The sequence below is a fragment of the Plutella xylostella genome, chromosome 8 (genome assembly GCF_932276165.1).
Source record: "Plutella xylostella chromosome 8, ilPluXylo3.1, whole genome shotgun sequence".
Taxonomy (NCBI): domain Eukaryota; kingdom Metazoa; phylum Arthropoda; class Insecta; order Lepidoptera; family Plutellidae; genus Plutella; species Plutella xylostella.
Genome location: NC_063988.1, coordinates 1,595,196 through 1,610,294, shown reverse-complemented (window position 1 = coordinate 1,610,294; position 15,099 = coordinate 1,595,196). Strand labels below are relative to the sequence as shown.

Below are 15,099 nucleotides of genomic sequence, written 5' to 3'. Positions count from 1 at the left end.
AATACAGATTGATAATAGCGTCCGATGATGAGTTAAACAGTAGTGTAAGCAGTTTCTTAAGTCTTCCTTCCTTGCCTGAGGTCCTGGATAGTCATTTCAATGATGTCCAGAAAAAATTTAATGTTGTCCATATAAATGCTCAAAGTATTCCGTCTCACTTTTCCGATATGCTGGCTTCATTTAATAACAAACACATTCATGCTATACTAATTTCCAAGTCATGGCTTAAGCCGTGTCTCCCATCGTCTTCTTATGCATTACCTGGCTTTCATCTTATTCGCAACGACCGCACCGGTTCTCGTGGCGGTGGGGTTGCTATTTATCTCCGTTCTCACATCCCATACTCTGTGTTGAGTACCTCACCTCAACCACCTCCTAGTGATGCAGGGGAACATCTCTTTATAGAAGTCACTCTTTCACACACCAAAGTTTTGCTTGGTGTGTATTACAGCCCCTCATCATCTGTTAATTTCTTCAATTCCTTCGATAAACTTGTTGTTGACTTTACGCCTAATTATAAGCACAGTATTATAATGGGTGATTTCAATACTTGCCTTCTAAAAAATGACTCTCGCTCTACTTGTCTTCAGTCTATTGTAAAAGCTAGCAACATGAATATTCTTCCCTCAAATTCTACCCATCATTTCCCTAACTGTCTCCCTTCACTTCTTGATCTCATCATAGTATCTTCCACCAATCATGTTGCTAAGCACGGTCAATGCGGGGTGGATGGTTTTTCATATCACGACCTCATCTTCCTCTCGTACAAAATTCGTCCCCCCAAGGCTAAGCCAAGAATTCTTCTTCAGCGTAATTTTGGTGGAATGGATATGGATAGTCTTCGAAGGGATGCTCAGAATATAGATTGGGATGTTGTTCTTGACGCAGGTGGCGTCGATGAACAAATATCTGCCTTCAACTCACTTCTGACCAATCTATATGACGTGCATGCCCCCGTTAGAGCAATCAAATTGAGGCACCTGCCAGCGCCATGGCTGACTGAGGATATTAAACACATTATCAATAAGAAAAACGCTGCCAAGTCAAAATATAAAGCTCAGCCTACCGACGGAAACAAACTCAAATTTGTAACTCTGCGAAATCACTGCAATAAGGTGTACAACGACGCCATATCCATAAATCTGTTGAAAATGGCGATCCAGCCAAAGTATGGAATTTTTTAAAGTCATTAGGTGTTGGTAAGTCGCGCAACCACGTAGTTCCAAAAGACCTTAATCTAGATTCTCTTAACTCTCATTTCTCTTCTACTTCTGATTTAGACACTGCTACTAAAATCAAAACTCTTAACCATCTTTCCTCTATACCGACACCTGACTTCCCTTCATTTAACATTCGTCAATTCTCCGATTGTGATGTTAAGAAGAATATTCTAGCTATTACTTCCAACGCTGTTGGGAGTGATAACATAAGTCGAAATATGATAGTTCCCATAATTGATATTATCCTTCCCATCATTACCCACATCCTTAACAGCTCCATTAACTCTGGTACATTTCCCTCCCCCTGGAAAGAGGCGCAAATAATCCCTCTCCCAAAGAAACTAAATCCATCATCGTTCTCTGACTATAGACCCATTTCCATCCTCCCATTCCTCTCCAAAGTCCTTGAAAAACTTGTCCATTACCAGTTAAGTGGTTTCCTCATTCGTAACAACCTCATGAATCCCTTCCAGTCCGGTTTCCGCCCAGGCCACAGCACCGTCACTGCTCTAGTGAAAATCACTGACGACATTCGCTTGGGTATGGAAAATGGGAAGCTTACCATCCTATCCCTACTTGACTTCAGCATTCAGCAATGCTTTTAATACTGTCAATTTCGACTTATTGCTGGGAATACTTCGTTCTCTTAACATATCTCCGACGGTAATTGACTGGTTTCATAGTTACTTGCATGGGCACCAGCAACGCATCCGTATTGATGATTCATATTCTAAATGGTGCTGCACCAATGCTGGCGTACCGCAAGGTGGCGTGCTTATTTGCTATCTTCATTAATAGTATCTCAGAAAATCTGTCTTCTTCCTACCACCTTTATGCAGATGATCTCCAGATCTACACACAGTCCTTTACTTCCGATCTACCACAAGCAATTGCAGCCACTAATAATGACTTAAACATCATATTAGATTGGAGCAGACGATATGGACTTAAAGTTAATCCTACAAAAACCCAATCCATTTTAATAGGCAGCTCTAGATTGTTGTGTAATGTTGATTATGCTCATCTACCCTCAATTATTTTTGATAATGTGCAGATTCCTTTTGGTAATGTGATTAAAAACCTAGGTATCTTTATAGATAAGCACTTGTCTTGGGGACCGCAACTAGATTCAGTCAGCCGAAAAGTGTTTGGTTCAGCTTCCTCACTTAGGAGATTGCGTAACTTCCTTCCTACATCCACTAAGATTGCGCTTTCTCAATCTTTATTACTTCCGATTCTTGACTACGCCGATGCCAGCTATCTTGATCTTACCCAGGAGCAACTTAACAAGCTTGAGAGACTTCAAAATTTCTGTATACGGTTCATATTTGGTTTGAGGAAATATGACCATGTGTCCGAATTCCGCTCAAAACTCAAGTGGCTCCCTATTCGCCTTCGACGGAATGCTCATATCTTGTCGATTCTGTACAACATACTGTTTAACCCAGCGTCGCCACCCTACTTAAAAGAGCGATTTCAGTTTCGGGATAGCTCGCACAACCGAACACTCCGGTCTGCCTACAATCTGAGGCTACAAGTGCCACCGCACAAGACTGACTTTTACAGCCACTCCTTCACTGTCAAAGCAGTGGTACTCTGGAACGCTCTTCCCGAGGAAATACGACGAGCACCTTCTGTTGCCTCATTCAAAGATAGGGTCAGGATACACTATTTGAACTCACTGAACAGTTGATTATAAATATAAGTTGTTAGTATTTATTTATGTATTTATGTAAACGAGTTTATGTCATAGACTTAGTATATACTAGCGTATAGACGAACAAAGCGAGCGAGGGAGAAGAAAATCCCTTACGGAAATTTGGCAAGATAGAAAAGGATAGCGAGTCCAATGAAACTGTGACTGGTTTTGAATGACAGAGCGTCACAATTCAGCACGCGGAAAATCAACACCTTAGTATTTTGGATTTTTTGCGTACATCGTGGTTTATTTTCAGTAAATCTAATTGTATTCAACAATGGTAACATCTTCTGCGAGTGATTGTGGCGTTAATCATAGAAATAATCCTGAAAATTGCACATTTCACAGGTAAATACCAAAATCGTCATCACTGCTATGACGCGTATATTTTTGGTTAAAACTTGTCTTTTATCCTGTATTTAATATAAAATAATGCCAATGCTGTTGTTTACTTTCATATTTTGTGTATGTGGAAGTCCATTTGTTAATAATTTACAAGATTTTAGTGGATATATTTTTCATCAATTTATTTTACATGTACGCTAGGGATTGACTCAAATTAATCGATATCATTATCGATATTTTATCTTGAATGTTAGCTATAAAAATAAGTCAGGGCAAGGCACATCTTTTAACAAATACATAAACTAATTATTTTCTATAATTTGTCCAACAGATTCCCTCTATAGATATTATAATAAGCCGAAAGTTTTTGAAATAAGTTGGACGCGTTGGTTGGAATCCAAAGAAGAACTCTACCATTTGCAGCAATTCGACTTAAGAATGAATGTAAACTTCATAATTTAGGAAACGAAACTGTAATGAACCAGTTAAATAAATAAATATGTGGGAACATCTCAGACACGGCCATCCGAGGCAGAGCCTGTAATTTGGGTCAGACAGCTGATATATCTAAGATTGTTCTGTTTAAAAGTCAATAAAATAAGGAGCGATGAAAAAAGTGTTTTTATTTTTATTTATGCATTTTTTTACACTATGTCAAAATTATAATCTGGACAACAACAGTCTATGGAACAACTCTCCAAGGGTCGAACATCGAACTTCAATAACTTATCGATGGTCCTCCAAAGTAAAGAAAGGTACATCACTAGCTAATGCACACACTGAAAAATCAAAATTGGTCACGTTTAATCGAGCTGTCAGTTCGTCTATACGCTAGTATATACTAAGTCTATGGTTTATGTAATATATAATATGTAAGTTTATTATAGGTAAAGATATATATATATATATATATATATATATATATATATATATATATTGTATTATGTTGTTTTATTTATTTATATAGTATGTACAGTTTAAGTAGTATACCTTGCACCTCTACTCCCATTAATTATGTTAAAATTGTCTCTTCCATCCAAAGGTTGTCTGGTAGAGATTGCTTTAAGCAATAAGGCCGCCTTTTTTGTACTATTTTATGTATATAAGTTGTGAATTGTAATATGTCTTTAATGGTGCAAAATAAAGAGTATTCTATTCTATTCTATTCTATTCTATTCTATTCTAATAGCTTTGTATGTATTTGTGGTAAAAAAATATGAAAGATCGATTAAATACGGTTTAACAATAAGTTAGGATGTAGGTACCTACTTCCGTTTTCAGGACTTTGGACTATCCTGTCCTACATCTTTGACCGTCAGGTATAGCACCACGACGCAAGGGAGTCTAAATTAATATCCTTCACATTGTCTGGTATAAAAAGGAAACAAAATTTACTTAGGTAACAATAGAAATGGGAATGGCATCCATTCCTATTAACAAGAGTCCCACTCCCACTACTTTATAAAAACTTTCCGTTTCCGTATTCTCCGTTTCCCGTTCCCGCTTATAAAACAACCATAGACAACGTAGGTACATTTTATTTCACCCATATTTCACCCAATCATAAAGCTAGAGTAACCAACTTCACTACTGTTTCAAATGTTGCCAGGCTTAAAAATGTTACCAGACATAGTAGAATCGAACCAAATCTCCTACAGTCATCGAAATATAATAGGCCCGTTTGGACAGCTACACAAATTTGCTATTTACTCTTGATTTACTTGATGAAATACATAAAAAGACACAAAATCTTGCGTATTATTTAACGGCCGAAAGAAAGAAGAACTTTTGTAGCACCAAAAGTTACTTATTGTTTAGATTTTTTATGATTTAGATTTGATACCAGCTTTCATCCCATACATTTTGGAGCTGTCCAAAACAGGCCTCTAATATTTCGACGACTGTAAAATAAGGTTGCAGCTCTGCAAAAAATAGAATAGGGCCTAACAATATTGCGGAATGATATTCAGACTAAATGGTAAATCGCGACAGATGACAAACGTTAAATCATTCCGACTAGAAATTTAATTAATATTCCGTTAATATGGATATACTTAAGTTGTTCTATATTCTTGGGTGTTTATTTGTACCCACATTACCGGCTCTGCCTAGCTTGAGGTACTAAGACTGTGTGTAACATGTCATATACCTACATACGTACTCATGTTATGAAACAAGAAATATTTTAATATGGTCGAATAAGATGGCATGGTGTGCGTTGAAAAAAACTGTCAAACCTCAGAACACAGATATTTATTGCCACCGACGAAATTCTATATCTGCCCTCATGCGTTCCCTAATGCAACGACGCGACGCTTAGAAAATAAACATTTTGAACTTGTAAATACTACTTTTATTTTATTTATTTTCCTTTTTTGTGATGCAATGTTATAATTAATCAATAATTCTGTAAAATAATTGGGATAATAATTGGACACCATGTTTTCCGGGCTGTATACTCGGCTCAAAAATACCACTTTACTCACACGTCAGTTGGAAACTAGGTATACCGTACCGATACGATAAAATAAAGCCTCAAATTTCAGAATAAAAAGTTTTGCTTTAAAAACGTCCTGTGAAACTTGTGCGGAATGTCATTACTGAGCCTCTCAATTTCGTGTCTTGCTCTAGCGGACTACTAGACTGTAATGACGCACTTTCCGCACTAGTGTCACAATCTAGTAGAAAACCCTGCGAGACCTTTTATTTTCTACTAAGTAGTAGGAAATTATAATCCCTTTTTATGGCAACACTAAAATTAAGTCAGTTAAAAAAATCCTTGACGCACAGCGGCCGGCCGCGCGGCTATGTTTCTGAAATCTTATTTTGTTTGTGTTCATCGCGCTGTTGAGTTTTGTGAGATTTGTGCAGTAATGTGACCTGTGGAATTGCGATGCAATAGTGTTTTTCTGTGATAAAATGACTTGATGCTCGTGTAATACATGTTTTGTGGTATACCGATAGTGAATCCGTGTAAAATGGGTTTGATTACTTCTCGGGAACAAACGATGTTGGATGGTCCTGTGGCGCCTTCCAAGAGCCACCATGCTCGGCAGGCGTCCACCAGGAGCCGCGCGAAGCCCCCCATGCCCGACCGGGATGAGCTGGAGAGCAGATTCGTCAAAGTTTTGGTAAGAATTATTACCGATAATTTGTCGGCTTTTTTTGTTTACAAACATTCAAGACGTATTGTTTTATGGTTATTTTTCTTCTCGTTACATAGTTTTTCTGTTCTGTTTCCTTTAGTACATTAACTTTCAATTAACAATTTATTGCACTTTATGAAGGTATCTACTTAAAAGTATGTGAATAGGAATAATAACAATGTATTAAAAATATTTGAAGATGGACTTATTGAAGAGGGCTTTTCAAGAAAAAAGTATAGCTTATTGAATACAATACAGTTCACATAATTTTTACTTTAAAAATATATCTTATTTATATTATCACAGGCCTAGCACTCCCTTATCACCCTGTCACTCATACAAGTCATATATAACAATGTTCTAATTACCAAATATATTTTCATATCCACCAAAAAATATGTAAGTGGTATCTAAGTCATGCCTAACGTACATTGTAATTTGTATCGCTAAAAGTTTTAGTTGAATGCTATTGAATTATATTGTTAATAAAATTCAATTTGGCTTAGCACAGAGAGGCTATGATACCATTGAGTATTATCCATTTCCTGTTTTATCTGGAGTTCCCCATGCATGTTGACAATAATAATTGCCAATTAAAGATAATTTAAATGATTGTTTCGTGAGAAATTAGTCATTGTTATTACTGGAATATATATAAAGATTCAATCCTTGGTTTGGCAGATATTTGTTCTTGGGTCTAGGTTGTTATAAGTGTGGTGTGGTAACTCTGATGCATGTAGATTATTTCTATAAGCATGGTGTTGTCCCATGTCCTGTAGTGGACTATTAAGGACTGTGTAGTTTTTCTCTAGTATATATGTGTAGGTTTTCTCCACATTAAGAGCATATGGTGCGATTGTACTTGAATTCCTTCTACATGGCAGTATTTGAACACACCTCATCCTCAATATTCTATTCTATTCTATTGTGCGGATCACTTCGACCGTTTCATGAACTATTACTATACGGTGCGAAGGAAGTGGCGGTTGCACCTGTTTGGTTCTTCAGGAAGATGAGGAAATGCCACTGACGTAGAGGTAGCTATATATTAGCCTGTTGAGTCTTCGAAATAAAACACTGGTATTATTGTTCACAATTCACTGGAGATGTTTACTGTTTCACTCTTTCTATTAAACTGACTTGCTGTGAGGTGTTGGCGTCTGCCTTTTATACTAATCTCTACCGAAGATAGAGAATTCCAGGAAGCTCTAGAAAAGACTCATAAGAAGTAGAATGTTCTAGATGGGGCTGCCATCTGTTGTCGAGTAGGTGAACTACATGGTCTATTTAGTGCACTATTGTTCTACTTCGTTATGCTATTTCCTACTAGATGGCGCTGGCCTCCTCACTTCCTGTCACTATTTATTTATTATTATTACTAAAGTAGGTAGGTGCTCGAACAACTAGTAGGTAGGTACATACTTAAACTATATCTATATCTATACACACACATAAGTAAGTATTTATCTTAGCGCTCAGAACCTTCGCGAGCGTAATCGAGTTAACTACTTGATCTAGTTATTTCTATGAACTATTTACAAATAAAACAAAACTTCTTTTAGTCGTTCCGTACATCTCTCCCGCCGGTCATCGCCTGCAGGGCGTTGAATTCTTTGGTCGGAACGTCTGGAGCTGTAGGCAGGATCACCAGCTTCTTGGTCGGTCTTCTAAGGGTTCCTCCTTTGGTTTGGACGTCGACTGTTCTTACGATGCCGTCTTGTCCGGGGTAGACAGCCGTGACAACGCCCTTTGGCCACGTGTTGCGCGGTAGGTTGCCGTCTGCCACCATGACAATGTCGCCAACCTTGACTGCTTCGCCGCGTCCGTGAGGCTCCCGCCGGTGCTGAAGTTCAGGCAGGTACTCTCGTAGCCATCTTGCCCAGAAGAGGTCGGCCAGGCGCTGAGAGGCGCGCCAGTGACTGCGGCTGATGAGGTCCTTGTCGTCGAAGCTGCCAGGCGCGTGTACGCGTCCTGATCCGCCAAGCAGGAAATGGTTCGGTGTCAAGGCCTCGGGGTCGTCGGGCTCGAGTGACACATGCGTGAGCGGGCGGCTGTTTACTGCGTATTCTGCCTCGGCTAGCAGTGTGCGCAGCACCTCTTCGGCTGGGTGCTGCTCGTTCAGGACGGCGTAAAGGGCGGTCTTCACTGACCGCACCAGTCTCTCCCAGGCCCCACCCATGAAAGGAGCCCCAGGAGGTATGTAGCGCCAGTTGATCTTCTGTTGGGCCGCTTCATCAGCTGTAGCGGCGTCGATTGATTGCCGCAGCTCTCTATCAGCCCCGCGCAGGTTCGTGCCGTTGTCGGACCATAGCTCAGTAGGTGTTCCGTAGAGTGCCATGTGCCTACGCAGCGCCATCACTGCCGAGCTAGTGGTGAGAGAGTCCACCAGCTCTAAGTGTACGGCGCGCGTCGTGAGACACGTGAAGAGCGCCACATATCGCTTCTGTCGAGTGCGGCCCACGGTGACTGTCAGAGGCCCGAAGTAGTCCAGGCCGGTGTAGGTATAGGGCCTGCAGTGGTGTGCAAGGCGGCTCGATGGGTGGTCTCCTGTAGGTGGCTGCGGGGGTGAATCTTTCCTGATGCGGCATGGTCGACATCGATGAATCATCATCTTCACCACTGTGCGAAGGCGGAGTATCCAGTAGTGCTGTCTGCACTCATTAACTGTAGTTTCGGCTCCTGCGTGCATCAGCTGGCGGTGTGTGTAGTCGATCCACAGTTTGGTGATTTGATGATTGCCGTCGAGTATTGCAGGGCTGATGACTCCTTGTTCTATATTAAGTGTACGGCCGATTCGCGATTTCAATAGTAGTATTCCATTTTCAGCGACGACCGCAAGGTGGCGCAGCCTGCTTCTCGCGTTCAGGGTTCTGTTTTTCTGTAAGTCTTCTATTTCTGAGTCGAAGGCTTGCTGTTGACTTAGGCGTACGAGTAGTATTTCCGCCTCACGTAGTAGCTGCCCGGTGAGCGGGAGGTATTTTCTGTCTTCTGTAGTTTTCACTGTCGCACGCTTGTTCGGTTTCGTAGCTGTTTTCTTGCGCCAGTCAGGGTCTTTTTCGCTATTTTTCGCAGTTCTTTTGTAGTTGACTCGCTGATCACGTGGCCGGCACAGCTGTATGAAGTGTAAAACTCTTGCTGTAGCTCGTAGCAGTTTTTCCCACTTAGAGAAACGGTTGTAGTCTGGCAGCGCTTCTTTTAGTTGTGCAGACTTTTCGGTAACTGAGGTCGTTTTCTCTTCGCCTGTTTTCTTCGTTAGAAGTGGTTTTTCCGCCGGCCAGGCAGTAGGGTCCTCGAGTAAGAAGGATGGGCCCTTGTACCATCGGTGGTCAGCGTCGAAGTCGCGTGGCACATCCCTTGTAGCGTCGTCGGCCACGTTGAGTTTCGTAGGTATCCAGCGCCATTCATTTGTAGAGCTGTTTTCCTCGATGTCAGCTATGCGGTGCGCGACGAACGGGCGGTACGATCTTGAGCCGTTCTTCAGCCATGTCAGCACCGTCTTACTGTCGGTCCAGAAGGTCTTCGATTCGGGCTTAACTTGGTGTTCTTCAATGACGGCTGCGGCCATACGGCAGCCCATAACGGCGGCTTGTAGCTCGAGGCGCGGGATCGAAGTGAGCTTGAGCGGTGCCACTCGCGCCTTTGCTATGACGAGCGATAGGTATGTCTTACCCTCTGCTGTTACCGCCCGCCAATAAAGAGCGGCGGCGTATGCGGACTCGCTCGCGTCGACAAATATATGTAGCTGTAGACTCGTAGCGTCGCTGTAGCGGGCGTAGCACCTCGGTATTGAGACACGGCGTAGCCCTTCCAGGTGCATCATCCATTGTTGCCATTGTTCTGAGAGGTCTTCATCTATTGGCTGGTCCCAGGTAGTGCCGCGCCGCCACGCCTCTTGAAGTAGCTGTTTTGCTCGCACGGTGACAGGCGCGGCAAATCCGAGCGGATCATACAGCGACATGACGATCTTGAGTGCTTCTCTCTTCGTGGGTATCTTCTTTTCTATGACTGCAGGCGGCAGACGCGCCAAGTCTAGGTTGAAACCGAGCGCATCGGACTTTGGCCGCCAGATGAGACCTAGGACTCGTTCGCTTGATCCATCATCGATCTTAATGTTCATGGGCTCGTTGCCTATTTCGCCGAGTGCTTTGAGTACTGCCTCGGAGTTTGATGCCCATTGCCGCAGCACGAAGTGGCCTCGCCGGTGTATGTCGCGGACGTCCTGCGCCACCTTGATCGCTTGCTCTTCGGTCTTGTGGCTGTCGAGGTAGTCGTCGACGTAGTGTTTGTTGATAATTGCGTCTACTGCCTCGGGGTGAGTGGCTTCGTACTTGAGTGCGTTAATATTCTTCACGTAGATTGCTGTTGATGGTGAACTTGTAGCGCCGAATATGAGTGACGTCATTCTGTATTCTGTTGGCGGCCCATCACGCTTGTTGCCCCTCCACAGGTAGCGAAGGGCATCTCGATCCTCAGCGCGTATCTTCACCTGCATGAACATCTCGGCGATATCAGCTGTCACGGCGACTGCATGCTGTCTGAAGCGCATTAGTACTCCCGGCAACGACTGTAGTAGGTCTGGCCCGGTGAGTAGGTGGTCATTTAGTGAGACGCCTTTATATGTGGCTGCTGCGTCCAGGACAATGCGAATCTTGCCCTTGTTCGGATTGACGACTGCGAAATGCGGTAGATACCACACTTTGTTTGATGTGGTCGGTGGCGCGACTTCAGCGTAGCCCTTTGTAATAAGGCTCTCCATCTGTTTCTCGTACTTTTCTTTGAGGTCAGCGTCGCGATCAATCTTCTTCTCGATGCTGTGAAGTCTCTTCAGCGTGTTCTCGTAGTTGTTTGGCATGCTGAAGTCATCCTTCTTCCACAGTAGAGACGTTTCATATCGGCCGTCGTCTCGTGCTATGGTGTTCTTGGTGAGCAGGTCGAGTGCTCGCTGTTCTGGGTCAGACTTTGGTGTCTTCGGTGTGATCGTTAATGAGTCGAGCGCGAAGTGTCTTTTCAGCTGCTCGTCCATGCTGTCTTCGAGGTTGATGATGTTGTTCACGTAGTGCACGCGCTGTCCCAGTGCGCGCGTGTGTGCACCGTGTAAAACCCAGCCCAGTGGTGTGCGTGAAGCCACTGGTTGGTGTCGCTGTCCCGCTCGCACTTCCGACGCCATGAGCAGGTGCCAATTGTCTTGCCCGATGAGCAGGCCTGGCTTCATGTCTGCGTGCTTCAGCTCGTGCTGGATGTCTTCTAGATGAGGGCAGCCGGCAAGGTCTTGCTCGGTGACACGCTGTGCGGCGAGGTGCAGCTTTCTTACTGTGCGTGCGTTGACTATGTGCGTCCCGCTTGCCCCCTCGAGAGTGAGTGTGACGCGACGTGATGCGGACTCTTCGACGCTTGTGTCAGCGATCACTTCTATGAAGAGAGGGTCAATAGGCCCCCTGGCTCCGATCCTCTGTGCAATGTCACTGTCGATGAGCGTAACAGTAGATCCGTCGTCTAGGAGCGCGCATGTGTCGACCGCTCCCGCTGGTCCGGAGACTTGCACCTTTACTATCTTGAGATACGCTTGCGTCTTCGGTGTCCACGAAGAGGCGACTGCTTCCGTTTTCTTTAATTCGGGCTCGTCTTTGCGCACGAAGTGAAGCAGTCGGTGATGTGACCTCTCGCAGCCGTCAACTTCGCATTTCTTAATTCTGCATCGGTGCGTCTTGCTGCGGTAGCGTAGACAACGAAAGCAGAGTCTGCTTTCCTTAGCTAGCTGCCAACGTGAGTCGATGTTGCTCTCTACAAACTTGCGGCATTCTGCTATGTTGTGGCCGGCGTTGGAGCATACTGGGCACGAAACTTTCTGTTCCGCAGTTGCGTGTGCCCTTTGTGCGCGGCGTGGCTGCTGCTGCTGTTGCTGCTGCTTCGGTTCGTAGGCGATGCTCGACGTCTTCTCATGTGCGTGCGGCCCGCATATCGAGGCTTCCCGAGTGAGGAAGCGGCTGAGCTTCAGCAGGTCGGGTTCCTCGGGCGACTGTGCGGCGGAGAAGTCGAACCAGCGAAGCTTGTGGGCGGCGGTGAGCTTCTCGACTGTGAGCTGCGTGATCTCGGGATTGTTGAGGTAGCGGTCGCGGTGCAGCTCTTGAAGTGTCGTTACGATGTTGCTTACTTCGTTTGCAAAGAAGCAGAACTCTGTAGCGATATCCGTAGGCCGGCGTAGTGCGCGCAGACGTTCCAACTCGGCGAGCGCGATGCTGTCCGGGCGCCCGAAGCACAATTCGAGTGACTTCATCACGTTCTCGGGCGTCGTGCTGGTGATGAGCAGGCGGCTGACAGCTTCCTTCGCTCTTCCTTTCAGGCATCGACGTAGGCGCCCCATGTTGTCGCAGGGCGCGAGTGATGCGGCGGACTCGTAGTAGGCGGTCTTGAACTGTAGCCACTCGTGCGGCGCGCCACTAAAGTACGGTAGCTCACTAATGTGACGCGGAGCCGGTGGCGGTGGTGGTGGCGGCGGCGCCCCGGCTCTTGCAGCTAGAGCAATAGCTTCGGCGAGGGCAGTGAGGCTCACAGAGTCGCTTGTCCGCGGCTGAGCGACAGGGACGGCGGCAGTGGAGGCAGGGTCGACGGCGGTGGCGACTGGCGGCGGTAGAACGTAGTCCTCATCATGCTGTCTGGACTCCTCAGCAGCTTCTGTTGGCGGTGGTGGTGCTGCTGACGCGGAGTGAGGCTCGTTCTTGATGGCCAGTACATTCTGCTGTGTCTTGAGCCACGAGTCGACCTTGAGCGTACTCTCCATCTCGGTACTGATGCTGCCGTCGTCGTCATCGGTGTCGGATTCAGCTTCAATAACTGCGAGACGGGCGGCGGCGAGTTCAGCTTTACGACGTGCTATTTCTTCTTTACTACGTGCTATTTCTTCTTTTGCTTCGGCGATTTCAACTTGACGACACGCTAATTCTTCTTTCGCTTCGGCGATGCGGCGTGCCTTTAATGACTTGGCCTTCGATCTTGCTGTAGACGCTGGCGGAGTAGCCCGGATGCATGACGGTGGGCAGGGCGTTCCGGCAGCAGCTGTAACCACCCTCGCGGCAGTGGAGGGCGGTGGCGGTACTCCCCCGAACACAGGGAGCGGTGCCCCCCCTGTTATGGGGGGCGAGACGCTATCCACCCTGGCGGCAGACGAGGGCGGCGTCGATACTCCGGTGGACACACCCGTCGATGTTGATGCTTTCACGGCGGTTGACGGCGTGTGCGTGTCGGAGTCTGTAGCGGTGGCGGTGGAGGCGGTGGCGCCGGCGGCCGACGATTCTTCAGTAGGCCTCTGTTCTAGGCCGCCGCGCTGTAGCCTCCCTGTCGTGGACCTCGTTACAGGCATTCCAAAGTCTTCAATCCGGCTCCGATGGACCAAATGTGCGGATCACTTCGACCGTTTCACGAACTATTACTATACGGTGCGAAGGAAGTGGCGGGTGCACCTGTTTGGTTCTTCAAGAAGATGAGGAAATGCCACTGACGTAGAGGTAGCTATATATTAGCCTGTTGAGTCTTCGAAATAAAACACTGGTATTATTGTTCACAATTCACTGGAGATGTTTACTGTTTCACTCTTTCTATTAAACTGACTTGCTGTGAGGTGTTGGCGTCTGCCTTTTATACTAATCTCTACCGAAGATAGAGAATTCCAGGAAGCTCTAGAAAAGACTCATAAGAAGTAGAATGTTCTAGATGGGGCTGCCATCTGTTGTCGAGTAGGTGAACTACATGGTCTATTTAGTGCACTATTGTTCTACTTCGTTATGCTATTTCCTACTAGATGGCGCTGGCCTCCTCACTTCCTGTCACTATTTATTTATTATTATTACTAAAGTAGGTAGGTGCTCGAACAACTAGTAGGTAGGTACATACTTAAACTATATCTATATCTATACACACACATAAGTAAGTATTTATCTTAGCGCTCAGAACCTTCGCGAGCGTAATCGAGTTAACTACTTGATCTAGTTATTTCTATGAACTATTTACAAATAAAACAAAACTTCTTTTAGTCGTTCCGTACATCTATTCTATTGTCATCCTCAAACAAGAAGAGTGGCTGAGTTGTTATTGTTACACCACCTAGGCTGCACATCTCCAATATCTCAGAATAAGTAAATTAAAGGCCAGAACCTTCTATTAGCCTCCAGTTCCTGCCTCCAGGCAGAGAACTTCACAAGACACATAGCACATAGGACAAGGACTGTATTTTTGTAAAATGTACATTATGCATTTTCAAAATTATAGTAAAACTTTACAAGTCCACACTGACAAGTCAGTGTTGTGCTGTAAGTAGACCCCGGTACAGACCTCTAGTGTGGTTTGGATTATGATATATAATTTGCGTATTCTACATAAATGCATAAATCTGTATAATACTATACTTATATGTCATAATTATTATAAATAATTTGATAATTACAATTTCACGAAAGAGTTACAGTTTGCGTAGATTATCGAAACCTACACTCCAGCCACTCCCGCGCGGCAATGCACATAACACAGCCAATCGTCTATCAGCGACCGCTTTTTGTACCCTAATTAAGTTTTCATTTTAAACTTTGTGTACTCCATATATCTATCAGTAGTTACTAGTTATTATTCTGTGCCATCAGTGTGGAATCTCCTTGTACCCCGAACGAGGCCGGGCCCGCTGGCGCCGCCGCCGCGCCGC

General features: G+C 44.8%; 2 protein-coding genes across 3 annotated transcripts in view; one reads left to right on the top strand and one right to left on the bottom strand.

Annotated features, from left to right (window-relative positions):
- Positions 1-6,022: 6,022 nt before the first annotated feature.
- The window catches only part of LOC105385986 (formin-like protein), a 70,626-nt gene continuing 61,549 nt past the window's right edge, over positions 6,023-15,099 (top strand). The window contains exon 1 of one of the 2 annotated variants that reach the window (XM_048622813.1): positions 6,023-6,395. In XM_048622813.1, the coding sequence (XP_048478770.1) occupies positions 6,207-6,395 (189 nt within the window). In that variant the 5' untranslated portion in view covers positions 6,023-6,206. The remainder of the gene's footprint in view (positions 6,396-15,099) is intronic. The other variant, XM_048622812.1, reaches the window with a different exon arrangement.
- LOC119690441 lies at positions 7,494-14,453 on the bottom strand. Its single transcript, XM_048622811.1, has one exon. The coding sequence runs from the start codon at positions 13,765-13,767 to the stop codon at positions 7,969-7,971; it is 5,799 nt and encodes a 1,932-aa protein (XP_048478768.1). The 5' UTR covers positions 13,768-14,453; the 3' UTR covers positions 7,494-7,968.

Excerpts from the sequence above, each read along its gene's own strand:
- LOC119690441 (XM_048622811.1), bottom strand. The coding sequence starts at position 13,767 with ATGCCTGTAACGAGGTCCACGACAGGGAGGCTACAGCGCGGCGGCCTA.